The sequence below is a fragment of the Arachis ipaensis genome, chromosome B05 (assembly GCF_000816755.2).
Source record: "Arachis ipaensis cultivar K30076 chromosome B05, Araip1.1, whole genome shotgun sequence".
NCBI classification, from domain to species: domain Eukaryota; kingdom Viridiplantae; phylum Streptophyta; class Magnoliopsida; order Fabales; family Fabaceae; genus Arachis; species Arachis ipaensis.
This window is the reverse complement of record NC_029789.2, coordinates 2,346,563-2,360,372: the sequence shown is the minus strand read 5'-3', so window position 1 is coordinate 2,360,372 and position 13,810 is coordinate 2,346,563. Positions and strand designations below refer to the sequence as shown.

Genomic DNA, 13,810 nt, shown 5'->3' with positions numbered 1-13,810 from the left:
GTCTTAATGTCCTTATCAAGAAGAATACAAAATACACTAATTCAGTATCTTTTGATACAATATTTTTATTTATGTCTCTATTAAATATAATTTTGTGTTTCTAAATCCTTATCTCTATGTCTCGTTTCTGTAAATAAATACAATTCAATATACTAAAATTATTTTGTAACTTCAAAAAACATACTATTTATCTTGATTATTGAAAAATATATAAAAAAAAATTTACAAAATTAGACTCTCTTAATTATGATTACGAATTTAAGGGCAATTTACAAAAATAAAATATTTGGCTTCTAAAATTACAGAAATACAACTTTTGCAATTGGATACGAAAATACAACTTTTTACAAATTTATGTAAATCATGGAAGGGGTCCCACGGATTTGAAATACACGTAAACAGCTAGAGGGTTCCACGGTTTACGTTGATGAAGCATCTGGGAAGAAACCGTGGTTGAGATTCCATTGTGAGAATGCAAAACATGCATAAACATGCAAAACACGCACCGAGTTCTACTATATATACCAAGTAAATATTTAAACTATTAGTCTCTAAAATTTGAGTTAGGTAATTTAGTATTTTTAATGATGATGTTTAGGATAAAATAAATTTTTATGATACTTATATAAAATTTTAAAGTTAAAAAATAAAAGAGTTTATTTATTATATTTATGTTTATTATGAATTTTTTATTTCAAAATTATTTTATTTTTAAATATTATATAAAATTTTAAAGAATTTGAAAAAATAAATTATTCTTTGTTATAAACACGTTTATTATAATTTTTTTAAGTTTTAAAAGTTATTTTATCAAACATAATTATGGTACTTGTGCTTATTAAAAGTCATTTTTAATTTAATTTTACTAAATGCAAGTACTGCAGCTTTTAGAAAGCTGTCTAGACAGCTTTCATAAGTTAATTACAAAAAATAAAAACTTTATCAAATCAAGCCTAAATGGTTATTGACATGACCAGATCTTTGAAATGTTTGTCCCTAATGATATTGTAGACTTGCAACTTCTCTTGAGACTTATTTTTCTCTTTTATTTTGAATTTATCCTTTTTAAGTCACCAAAAAAAAATTATTAACAAATATATGAAATTATATATCATCCAAATAATAAGGTTTAAAATTTTAAAAATTTAAATTATATTTATTTAAATTTTAAATATTTTAGGGTAAAACTAAAAATTTGAATGAGTTACTTAAATTAAAAAATTAAAATTTAAATAGAATATAATTCTATTTAATTCAAATTATATTAGATTAAATCAAAATAGTTTGAAAAATAAATTTAAATTAGCACTGTATAAATCAATATTTGCATAAAATTGAATTAGATTGAAAAGTATAAATCAAATTAATATTTTTCAAATCGTTTAAAATTATATCATTTTTATAATTTGAATAAATTTAAAATGTACTACAAAATATAGTCTTATTTCGTTGACAATACAAATGATAGATGTAAATATATCCATTCATTCTAGGTTGGTATATATAGTGAAACTCGTATATAAGTCGTTGGACTCCTTTCACGGCATGCATGTTTTGCATCCTCACAACGTAAATCGTGGAACTCTTTCAGCAGTTTACGTGTATTTCAAATCTGTGGGATCTCTTCCACGATTTACATAAATTTATAAAAAATTGCATTTTCGTATTCAAATTGCAAAAGTTACATTTTTATAATTTTAAAAGCTAAATATTTTATTTTTATAAATTGCCCCAAATTTAAATATACTTTTGCGATTTCATCTCTCTTTTTTAATGGTTTAACATAAATAGTCTTAGGTTAAAAAATTTGAAAATTTTCTAACGCTATCATGTTTTTGTTTCAAATGCCTAAACATTAACATCCCTATGTTGTTTACCATTTGCTTAAAGAAATTAAAGATATTTTCGTAAAGATATAATTTACTTAATAGTTGTTTATTTTTACTTTTAAATGAATCATTTTCGCTCTCAAAAAAAAAAATTCTTTGTTCAAAGAAATGGTTTTGTTAAAAATTTAACTCAAAGATATCATTGTCTTTTTATTGTTTGAATTTTTCCTTGTGACTTACATGGCTGAAATTGATTGATGGTCGAACTTTCATCTTCTGTATCAAATCACAGAGCATCTGTATTCCTACCATGATTACATTCGACTTCGATTGGTTTGTAAGGAATGGAACTCTAAACTTTCAAGCATTTCAAATCATAAAAAAAATCCGTGGCTGTTGTTACCTGGCACTACTCATGACTCTTGTTTGAGCCATATTCTTGAAAAGGAGTAGATCTACCATGTTATGTTCCCCGATATTGATATTAATGACAACTTAATTTATGGTTGTGGCTATAGATGGTTGATTACTGTTGTGATATCCGAGGGAGCAATACGAATGTTGAATCCTTTTACTAAATCTCATCTTAATCTTCCTCCAATTTCAACTTTTCCAAATGTGGTTCGTATTAATTATAAAAAAATTGTGATATCCTCCCCTCTTGATAATGACGATTTCATGGCAGTGGCTATATATGAAGAGTGCGGCAAGTTGGCTGTTTGTAAACTAAATGACAAGAAATGGACAAATATTTCAACTGAATAGATATCGACATTGTTTCAAGATGTCATATTTTTTCAAGAGATGATATACGCCGTAGACTCTGATATAAATCTGTATGAGTTTGATAAGAAGGTCATTATGGACGAATTAGGGAAGAAGCCCCGGCCTCAACTAGTGCCGCTACTATCCTCCATTGGAGGAATATGTGAACCCCCACCTCCTGCAAAATTGGCCAAGCACTATAATTGCAGCATGAACAAGTATGTGATTGGTTGTGTTGACGGCAGTTTGTTAATGATAGTTACACATGATGATTGGGCTATGAAAATACTACACATCTGCAATAAATTTGATGTGTTCAAGTTGAACAAGAATTCAAAAGAATGGTCAAGAATACATAATTTAGAGGATTATGCAGTAATGATTGGATATAATTTATCTGTTCAAATGTTTCCTCACAATTTCCCATATTGTAAGGCAAATCATATATACTACACAGACAACTAAGTGGAGTTGCACATTCCTGGCAAACCTAGCCTGCAAGATATGGGCATCTTAAACTTGGAAGATACAAAGATCAATAAAATATTACCAAATGTGGAATGGGTGTGTCTTCCAACTTGGTTGTTACCCTAACGAAGAACTCCTTTATTTATTTACTTACTATCTATTAGAGTTTTTTAGTGTTTTTTCTTGCACTTTATAAAAGTTATTTCTTAGTCTTCTACTTCATAGGATTTAGTTAAAAGTAGTTAAAATAGAAAGTTTATATTTGTGTGTTTATTTATAAATTTATATATTATTTATTATAATTCAATTATTCCAAGTAAACTATGATTGAATTATCTTAAATTATTTGGTATAATCTTAAACCTCAAGTAAACTTGCACTTTAAGTATTCCAGACCTTAAATAATTTTGAATCTGAAAACAAATTTAGACTTTAGATAATCTTAGACTGAAAATAAACTTAGCGTTTAAATAGACTTAAAATTTAAGTAAACTTAGACATCAAGTATAAGGTAACTTGATGACCACTAAGGATGAGTTTGGTAAAACTTTTTCAAGAGGTGCTTGTACTTTTAAAAAGCACAAGCACCTCATTTTGCGTTTGGTAAATTAAAAAGTCTAAGTGCTTGTGCTTGCGGCTTTTAAAAGTTAAGGGTGCTTTTGAAAGTACCTAAGGAAGAGCTTTTCAAAGCTGGTTTGTGCTTATCAAATTTTATTTATTTTTCTACACATATTTTCTGCTATTATATTGCCATTGAAATCCTCATATATTTTTAACTTCTCATCTTAACCTTCACAAATTCTAACACTGTCTTCATATATTTTTTATTTTTTAATCTAATCTTCACAAATTTCAACACAAATATATCTCTATTACATATTAAGTATGAACTTAAAATTTTTCTTGCATGAACATTAGTCAAAATTATATATATATATATATATATATAATCATAAGGGTAGTTTATTTGAGATATGTGTCTCATTTTTTGTGATCTGTAAAGGTGAGCCAATATATAGGTGGGTAATGGACGTATCCAATACTAACATTGGATTACATACAAATTTTATTATTAGCTAATGATAACTCTATTTATATTAGTACAATCAAGTAAATATTTAAACCAATAGTCTCTAAAATTCGAGTTAGATAATTTAGTATTTTTAATGATGATGTTTGGGATAAAATAAAATTTTATGATACTTATATAAAATTTTGAAATTAAAAAATAAAAGAGTTTATTTATTATATTTATGTTTATTATGAATTTTTTATTTTAAAGAATTTGAAAAAATAAATTATTCTTCGTTATAAACATGTTTATTATAATTTTTTAAGTTTTAAAAATTGTTTTACCAAACACAATTGTGGTGTTTGTACTTATTAAAAGTCATTTTTAATTTGATTTTACCAAATGCAAGTGCTACAACTTTTAAAAAGCTGTCTTTTAAAAGACAGCTTTCATAAACTACTTTAAAAAAGTAAAAGCTTTACTAAACCAAGCCTAAGTCTAACTCATTCTTATTTTCTTCAACCATGATTTATTTTAGAACAATGCTAGAGAACCAAAAGGGTATTAGCCAAAAACCAGCCAAATATATTTGGGTGAATCTCAAAATCTCTACGAGTTAATATATATGGATGTTTCTTCTGCTAAGTATCAGAATGTTTCTTTTTCATACTAAACAGATGTTTTTTTATATATTTTTCAAATTTTTTTAAATTTTATAGATATTTAATTATTTTTTCTAAAATATAAATGGGTATTTCTTTTGTTAAGTATTAGGATTTTTTTTTCATATTAAATGGATATTTTTTTTTATATTTCTGTAATTGTGTAGTTTGCGGTCTCTTTAATCATCAAAACGGTACCTAATATCCCAAAACGCAGAGAGCAACATCTGCAACAAACTCCTAATTACAAACGTGTATTAAATACAAAATAAGAACTCCATCATTCACCATCCTTCTCACTAGCATCATAGCACCATCCACCTTCTTAACCTTACACGTGCCCATCTTCTTCAAAACTCCGGCAGCGACAGCCACGTCTCCAGCGTAACAGTGTGCAACGAGGAAGTAGTTGTGTCCCGTCAGATCCAGATTCACGTCAAGCGTGGACATGAAATCCACCACGCACCGCGCGTGGTCTATGGCTTTCTAGCGCGTTAGGATGTTTAGAACGAGGTAGAAGGTGGTCGCATTGGGGCAGCAGCCTCCGGCGTCGGTACGGCACTTGGAGCGCGTTATCGACGCGCTGGAGCTTACAGAGGCGCGTAATGAGGGAATCGAACGCGTTCTTGCGAGCGACGCCGCGGTTGAGGGTAGATAGGGTTTGAAGGAGGTGGTTGAGGAGGAAAGAGGAGAAGGTTTCGTCAGTGGAGAGGCAGAGAGGGCCTGACAGTGAGAGAGAGGTCTGTGTGTGTGATTGTTGGAGGTAGGTAGGTTAATGTGAGAGAAAAGAGGGAGGTTTTTATAGATTTACTTAATTAAATTTAAATTTTTTAAATTTTAAATTTAAAAAATTTAAAATTAATTATTTATATAAATTAATGTGATTTTGTTTAGTTTTTAGCTGGTAATTATTTTATACATACATTATCTTTTACCTTATCTATTAAACTCTTTTCAACATTGACTATTGACTACTTTTGACTCTGATTATTAAATTTTTTTCTTGACTTCGACTCTTGAGATATTTTTTATTGTCTTTAACTCCGGCCATTTATACCAAATTTTTTACACAATAATAGTCTTTTGAGTAAAGTATCGTTTTGGTTCCAACGTTTAGGGTAAGTCTTATTTGTATCTCTAACGTTTAAATCGTTTTATTTATATCACTAATGTTTATAAAAGTGATTCAATGTTATCCTGCCGTCAATTACACATCATGTGCTTTAGTTAGAGTTCTGAAAATCTCTTCTTGAAGTTAGAATATAAATGTTTGGGTCAGAATTGATGATCCACTCAGGATAGTAACTCATTAAAAATTAAAACTAATCAATGCAATATTTACATAATTCACTTTTTTAGAGACATAATTGAACATAAACACAAATTTTGGATACAATATTAAAATCGAACATATACAAGTGAGACCTAATTGAGAATAAATACATCCAAGTGAGAATAATTAAAAATACAATATAATATATTAGTATAATTGACGACAGGATAACATTGAATCAATTTATAAAATGTTAGGAATACAAATAGGACGATTTAAATGTTAGAGACACAAATAAAACTTACCCTAAACGTTAGGGATAAAAACGATACTTTACTCTAATTTTTTAATAATCACCAAATAAAAAAAAAAAAGAAAAAAAATTCGTACACAAGTTAGATATCCTAATCTTTTGATATTATAGAATCTCCCTTTATAGTGAAAAGCATATATAACACATTTAGTAAAATCGAACATCAATAAACATATGATTAAAGAATTTCTATTATATTACTATTACTATTACTGTTTCTAAAACTTAAAACAAAAAATCATTTATTAAGAGATAAAAACTTAACTAATTTTATATTTATTATTAGAATTTAACTAACATGGGACTTCATGATAAAGTTATAAATTAAAAAAACGTTTATAGAAAATGATATAAAATTTAAATTCTAAATATATTTGTTGTACATTTATTAAAATAAAATATTTCAAACTTTCTATTACTAATAACTTTAATTTGTTAAATTGTGTCTTTAAGATATAGATTAGCTAAATTTTTATTATTATTACACGCATTTAGTAATAATAATAAAAAAAAGAGAAAATGACAAATAGGTTTTTGCGGACATTTTTGTTTCTGACCATTGAAAAATACTTTTAAGTCCCTAACCTTCACAAAACTTGAACGGACGTCCAAATGCCTCCGTCAGGGACTGATCCGTCCAAATTTTGTGAATATCAGGGACTTAAAAGTATTTTTCAATTGTCAGAAACGAAAATGTCTGCGAAACAAAAGGTTAAGGATCTATTTGTCATTTTCTCTAAAAAAAATAGTAGATTAAAAGTTACATTAATATCTATTACTCCACCAGTAAATCATAAATGCTACATAAAGATCTTCAGACCCTTCTCAAATAGTCAAATTTGTGTCCTAATTAACTAACTAATGAAACTGATCAGCATTCAGTAAAAATTCCGTGCCAGTGGAACCTCTGTCGCATAGCGTGAGTTAGGCAAAGAGAAAACAAAGCGAGGAAATTGCATACATAGCCTTCCATGGTGGTTATTAGTACCAAGCAGATTGTAGTATCAATATCCCTGCATAAATAAATAAATAACAATAAGAATCTGTTTAAAATTCTATTTCTTTTGAATAAAATAAAATAAAATGAAAAATTAAATTGAAATTTAGACTCGTGTACTTACAGACTAATAAAATACATCCTGGCTCCTAACAAATACTCCACCAGCAGATTTTATGCACCATGCATTAAGCGATTTTTCTTTAATTGACATAATTATTTCAATTAATAAATCAAGAATTACAATGCACAAAAATAGGATTAGTGTCACATGATGACACTTAAAAGAATAATTCAATATGGTTCTTTTATCATCTTAAACCAGAATTAGTTGGTGATATACGGTTACCAAATTTCTTAAACACACTAACGCAAGATGTACTTTAAGCAATTTCAAGTGGAAAAACAATTTGTATAAAGAGATAATTCAAGCTTACATTAATTATTGTATGTATCCAACTATGAAGTTTTCTGTCTGTAGTTTATTTACAATCTGTATATAAAATCAACAAGGTGGTCAGCATCCAATTCATTATAAATCAATCCATTATTTCTGGAGGAAAAAAATACATAAATAATTTTTAATATAAGAATAATACTACACACACAAGTTTTTTTATGCTTCTAAGTTCAACTAAGTTAAACAATAAAATTTAAAATAATGCTAGTGATAACTGATTTTTGTTATGTTAGATCAATTTAATTTGAATTTAATTAACAAAAAGACTTGAATGTATAACATTATTCAAATGGTAGATTATAATTCCTCTTACATGGTAGACAGAGAGACGATCCAGCTGAGTCATAACTAACCATCAAAGCAGCTTTTAAAGAATGGCCTAAAAGATGCAAGAACCATATAAATTAATTAATTAACGAATAATCTGTATTATGAATAAATTATTTCAATAAAATAAAACAGATTAACAGCTTTAAACAATTTAAGCTCACTCACCAGAATAAGCAAGGTTGGAAGAAGGCCACTTATCCATTGTTTGATGCACAAAAGCTCCATCCGTTTTCCCTGGCAAGTAATATACAGTAACATATCAACACATTTATGTTTAAATTTCATTGCAATTTATACGCGACAAAAACACAGATCAAAATCGTAGTTGATGATGATATGGAGAATATTGTAATTATATTAGAACAGAACAGAAAATCGTTTTTGGTTTCTGTTCTTTATTGGAAATTTCGCTGTTAATCGCGATCATCAAAGAAATAAAATTACGGTAAATTGAGATTGAGGACAATCGCTGCAGCGGCGGCGCGTGACGACGGAAAATCGGAGAATCAACAAATCACTAATTGAATTCCACACAGGAGAAAGATAAAGTGCAGAGTGTAGATCTGATTCGCATTCACACAACACGTGTTCCGTTTTTGGAACACCTAATCAAAATGCTTTTGAAATTTGTATCTTATTCTTATCTTATTTCAACTTTAATGATAAGTTAAACATTAAAATTGTTATTATTATTATTATTATTTTATTAATTTAGCAGTGATGCGATTCGGCATTTGTCATTGTTCTACTGGATGGATGGTCCCAAAATCATGCATGAAATGTAAGCTTGAAGTTAAAGCATTTTGATTTGATTTGCTTTGCTGGTTATCATTACCTTTAATTTGCAGAATATTGCAACATAAGTCTCACCTTGTTTGATAACTTTGGGAACCATGGATTTGGATTTCTTGATGATGCATCTGAAGTTCCTTTGGTGGTGACATTTTTCTAACATTGCACACAACATATAAATAAATCTCTTAACCAAATACCTTTTTTACAATGAAGATTATATATATAGATACATATCATAGTACTAATATGATGACTCAAATTTTCTATTGTACTCATTAACCCATCCAGTTGGTGTGTGAGAATCACACCAAGTTACAGTTTCATTTTTCATGTGGATGAAGCGAGTACAAGAAAAAATGACTTAGAATAAAGAATATTAGTAGATGCCTGTGGCATTCAAAACAATGATGGAGGGGGCGCCCAGCACACAAGTTGAGTGCAGTGGCTGCATTTCCCTTATTGTCATACCTTGATAAAATCATATCCATTTTTTTTTTCTCCTCCTTAATCAATGACTAGCTAGTGAAACAATGAATGTGGTTTATAAGAATGATGACTATAATCTATATATGAATTTTTGATGAAAATGAATCTATACTTCTGGTTGGTCTTGTGGTTCGAAGACACGGTTGTGGCAGCTGGGATTGCAAGGGTAAGCACAATCGATCTGCCGGAAAGGCTTTCGTTCAAAGAACCAATCTGCTACAGCCTTCGCAATTGTCTGCACATTGTTATGTACACAAGTTAGCCATTGAATCAGCTGGATAGAGAAATATTGAGGGCAAATTACATTGATCTCTCTTGAATTTGAAGAAATTCACTGCAATTCGATTTGTCAAGTGATATTGAGTATTGAGTATGTCATTATCTAAATCTCATAGGAGATCAAGTTATACTTTCAGAAATAGATAGGAGTCAGGTTGAATTTTACAAAATCTCAAGGGAGATGAGTGTAATTTGCCTATAATAAAACCAGAAGATATGAGAAAGCTGATTATATAATGTTTATAATGATGCATTCAGCTTCTTACTGTCTTGTTCAACAGGGGAGAGTCAGTTCTGAACCATGTTTCCTGCATTTCAGTTTGGCAATGGGCATAGCATGAGTCTATGAACATTCCTTTGGATGGAGAGTTTCCTAACACAGTCAGTGCCCTTAGGAACTGTGTCCTAAACCCTGAAAAATCATGAATTTAAATGTGATGTCATAAAATGTTAGATGATCTTATGTCAAATTATTAAGGGTTTCAGCAGATTTCCAAGAGAGACAATTTATCAAAGATCAGGATATTCACCTTGCATTAATTCAAGTTGATCAGGTGAACAGTTATTTATATCAAGTTTGCAGCTATGCCAATGGCCTTCAGGATCGGCAACTCCTGGTGCCAGAATGTTCTTAATCTGAATCAAAGCAATAAGGATCAGGAAGAAAGACTAGAAGGATCTCATCAGGCGATGAGAGCTAGTAGCAGTAACATTAAATGACAAGTTCATTGCAGCGGTGAGTTATCAAAGATCCATATATTGATACTGACATAAAAAGACTAAAGAGTGTGTGGAATAATCTTGAGCCAATTCTGATAGTATCACAGTTTTTCAGGTTAAAATCTTAAGTCAAGCATGACCGACATATTAAGGAAAACTAATATGCAACTAAACTGTTGTCTCTGACCTGCCATGAGTCATATGCTGCATTCACAAAGAAGATTGGTGTTTTGATTTGGGATACCAAATACTGTGGGAAGAAGCACTACAACATTTTCCAAAATAAAGTATTAGTAACTTCAGAGATTTACAAATGTAGAATATAAAACTAAAATGATCAAACTTACCAGCCCTGGACTAAGTCTTGAAGTGCAGGACGGAGGCAAATTCTTCGCAGAGCCCTGCAAAAGAAAAAGAGGAAACAAACCACACCTGAATATTTTAGAACTTATACCTCTCTTAGATGAAAGCTTCAGAAAGCATCTTTCAAATGAAAACTGGGACTTTTCTGTAAAACGCAGGAGATAGATGCTAGTGCATTTTTAAGTTGGAAAATAGTACATACATGTGTTGCAACAATTTGACTGAAGAATTGTTCAATGTGTTGTGTTCCAGAGACATCCCGTCTGTTGTACCACATTAACATATTCTATCACAAAATGATCTAAGGAAATGTAAAAACAATCAAGAGAGGCTAAGTGGAAAGAAAAGTAAAGGATCTTACGTGTTAATAAAGTAACCGGCATCTGAAAGGCATTTAACTTTAGCTCCTGCAGGCAATAGAGCTCGGAAGCGATCACAATGCAATATCGAAGTCAATCCTCCAGCTGAACATCCAGATATGATAGCCTGCAGTTATAGTGATAAGTTTCAGTGACTAAGAAAAAAAATTAATAGAGGAAGAAGAAAAGTAGTCGCAAATCATCGATGTCTCTTACATTTCGAGCATTTTTCATTCCTTTTGTAAGTAAATCCTGCATGACAGCAGCAAAAACCCTTGCCCCTCTGAAGTGCAATTGAGTTGTCTGATTTATACACCATGATATTTTATAGTCTCATCAGAACCAAAAATAGGAAATACAATTTGCAAGTGTTTAATGCTTCTCTTGATAATTCAACTAAGAGATTCCTTTTTAGTATTGCAGAACTCACTGGATTAACTTCTTCCTTATCACCAGTAAATGAAGAACCATCACAGTACCTAACCTTGACTCTGTTCCAATTGTAGAAATCTGGAATCAACAACTTTCATTATTAGAAACCTAAGCAAATGTGAATTAATGAAGGGAAAAAATAAAACATGATCTATTGACTAGTAGAAAATACCTGGATTAAAAATTCTTCTGTTATTTAAAATCCCTGAAAAGGCAATTTGCTTGGCCATTTTCTTAGATGAACCTAAACGACCGTTCTTTCGACCAAGGCAAGTAGTAACATTGTTGCACCATCCCCCACCCTAAAATAAACCAAATGAAGTTCATTGGACGGAATAGACATTTAAGAATCACTTTACATATGAATCCAAACTTGAGAATTAAAATTTTGTTTTGGCAATCTCCATAGACCATGGTAAATGAAAATCATAATCACAGCTAAGAATTTGCAGGTTCAACAACAGAAAAGTCACTTAGAAAGCTTCCAGTTCTTGTGGAATTGAAATTAAGATTGGGTTTTATCTTTCCAAAACAGTTCTTTCACCCCTCTACCATTTTGCCAAAGCAATTAGTTTAATCATAGTGATACAAGCAAAAGAAATAAATATTTTTTGTTATTTTAAATCAGAAAGAAAAACAAAATAATGAAAGCAATGTTTTCTTGAGTTGGTAATTGGTGAAGACTTATTATTGATGCCAGTTTGCAGAAAGGGACAGGACACACCTCAAACTGAACTAACCAATTGTTTATCCCTTCTCCGAATCCCCTATCAAGATGGTAAGCTGGTGCACTCCCATCCAAACAAACTGCAGAGTAATTTTTAGGGGGGGAAAAGTTACCAAATATGATAATAAACTAACTAAAATAGAACAGCTCAACAAGGAAAATTAACTTCTATCAGACGTAGCGAAAAATTCCTCACCGGCTCCTTTTGTGACCGCATTCTGGACAAAAGTGATTGGAACATAAGAAGCTTCTGCCTTCAGCAATAGAAGTACACAAAATAGAAGGCATAACCATTTTGTGCAATCTATCATTCTGCTACAAATCCAACAAATAGAATAAGGAATGCAAAGTAACTTATGTAGAAGTATCAAATGAGGGCATATACTAATTTTTCCATAAAGCCACGTTTTATTTTTGGCCAAAATGGAAAGACAAAAGCCACAAGCATCCTCATGAGTTGGCAATAAGAATAATAAGAACACATGTTAAAGGGAAAATTTTCATTTGCCAAAATTGGATGAATTAATTTATGCCATCTTGCCAACCAATTTAACTTTTTCACCTCAACTTCAACCTACCACTTACCAAAAGAGCAAAACATTTTATTCCTAGTCATTGTTGTTTAAGAAACCAATGAACCAATCAGTTAGATTTATACACAAGCAAAAACATCACATATGAACAAGCAAACCGCCAATTCCTTTTCTTTCTGATTCAGACTTAGATCTTTTGGAGAGACTTTTTTTCCAAGTTACCAATTTAGAAGGAAGATATCCAGATATAATAAAAAAATAAAACCTAAATTAGTGTACAAAGTTATCCTAATCTACCTATACTTAAATAAAAGATCTTAATACTTCTTTTAAAATTTAACTCATGAACTCAGGAGCATAGAATTGCTTCACCAATTCATCATAGAAAACTTAATGCGATCAATGAATAGAGTTAAATTGTATAAAAAAAAAAACTCAGAGCCCAGAAAACCAAGTATTAAAGCAAACGCAGAGCGAAGTTAATGGCAATGCCCCCATCGGTTTAATACTTTAATTCACACACAAACTAGAAACTTCTAGAAACAAACAAGTATGAGAGAATTCACAAGACAGCAAAAGCTATGAACAATTCGATGAATCAAACAATCTTCTCCATTGCACAGTATCACAAAACTTATCAATGATCCAATGGTATTAATGAACAAAAAAAAGCGTGATGTGCGAGTAAGAATGATAAGTGCACTGTGTACCTGAAACAAAGAATGAGGTGGAAAATGCTCAACGGGTTGAATCGAAGGTGCTGCTATATTTTGCTACATACAATGAAGGAATATGAATATGAATATGAATGTGAATGAAGAGAGGGTAGTAGCGGTGGTTGAGGGTGGTGGCTTATAAAAAAAATGGTCCAGTGTTAATGTTTATGTGAGAGATGAATGAATGAATGAACACTGGTTTTAAAAAATTGATTTTTTTTTTTTTTATTTATTATTTGTGAATGGAGGGAAAATTGGTGGGTTAGTTCCTGAATTTATCGTTGTGGAATT

At 30.3% G+C, this 13,810-nt stretch overlaps 1 protein-coding gene across 5 annotated transcripts; it reads right to left on the bottom strand.

The window, feature by feature from the left end:
• Positions 7,468–13,782, bottom strand: LOC107642440 (pectin acetylesterase 8). Of its 5 annotated transcripts, none has more exons than XM_021122809.1 (16): positions 13,514–13,762; positions 12,467–12,582; positions 12,268–12,350; positions 11,716–11,845; positions 11,542–11,621; positions 11,328–11,414; positions 11,114–11,238; positions 10,955–11,015; positions 10,737–10,790; positions 10,577–10,654; positions 10,200–10,305; positions 9,936–10,081; positions 9,503–9,625; positions 8,980–9,057; positions 8,275–8,343; positions 7,468–7,520 (listed from the first exon to the last, which is right to left on the bottom strand). In XM_021122809.1, the coding sequence occupies exons 2-16, from the start codon at positions 12,579–12,581 to the stop codon at positions 7,494–7,496; spliced, it is 1,362 nt and encodes a 453-aa protein (XP_020978468.1). In that variant the 5' UTR covers position 12,582; positions 13,514–13,762; the 3' UTR covers positions 7,468–7,493. The 5 variants fall into 5 exon arrangements, with proteins under 5 accessions (XP_020978468.1, XP_020978467.1, XP_020978466.1 ...); XM_021122808.1 differs by lacking the exon at positions 7,468–7,520 and adding an exon at positions 7,741–7,812 and having other exon boundaries at positions 12,467–12,585; positions 13,514–13,782; XM_021122807.1 differs by lacking the exon at positions 7,468–7,520 and adding an exon at positions 7,741–7,812.

Excerpts from the sequence above, each read along its gene's own strand:
- LOC107642440 (XM_021122808.1), bottom strand. The coding sequence starts at position 12,581 with ATGATAGATTGCACAAAATGGTTATGCCTTCTATTTTGTGTACTTCTA. Across the intron at positions 11,846-12,267 it reads ATTGGTTAGTTCAGTTTGAG|GGTGGGGGATGGTGCAACAA; the intron begins GTGTGTCCTGTC and ends GGTTTATTTTAG. Across the intron at positions 7,813-8,274 it reads TTCCAACCTTGCTTATTCTG|ATTGTAAATAAACTACAGAC; the intron begins GTGAGTGAGCTT and ends TTTTATATACAG.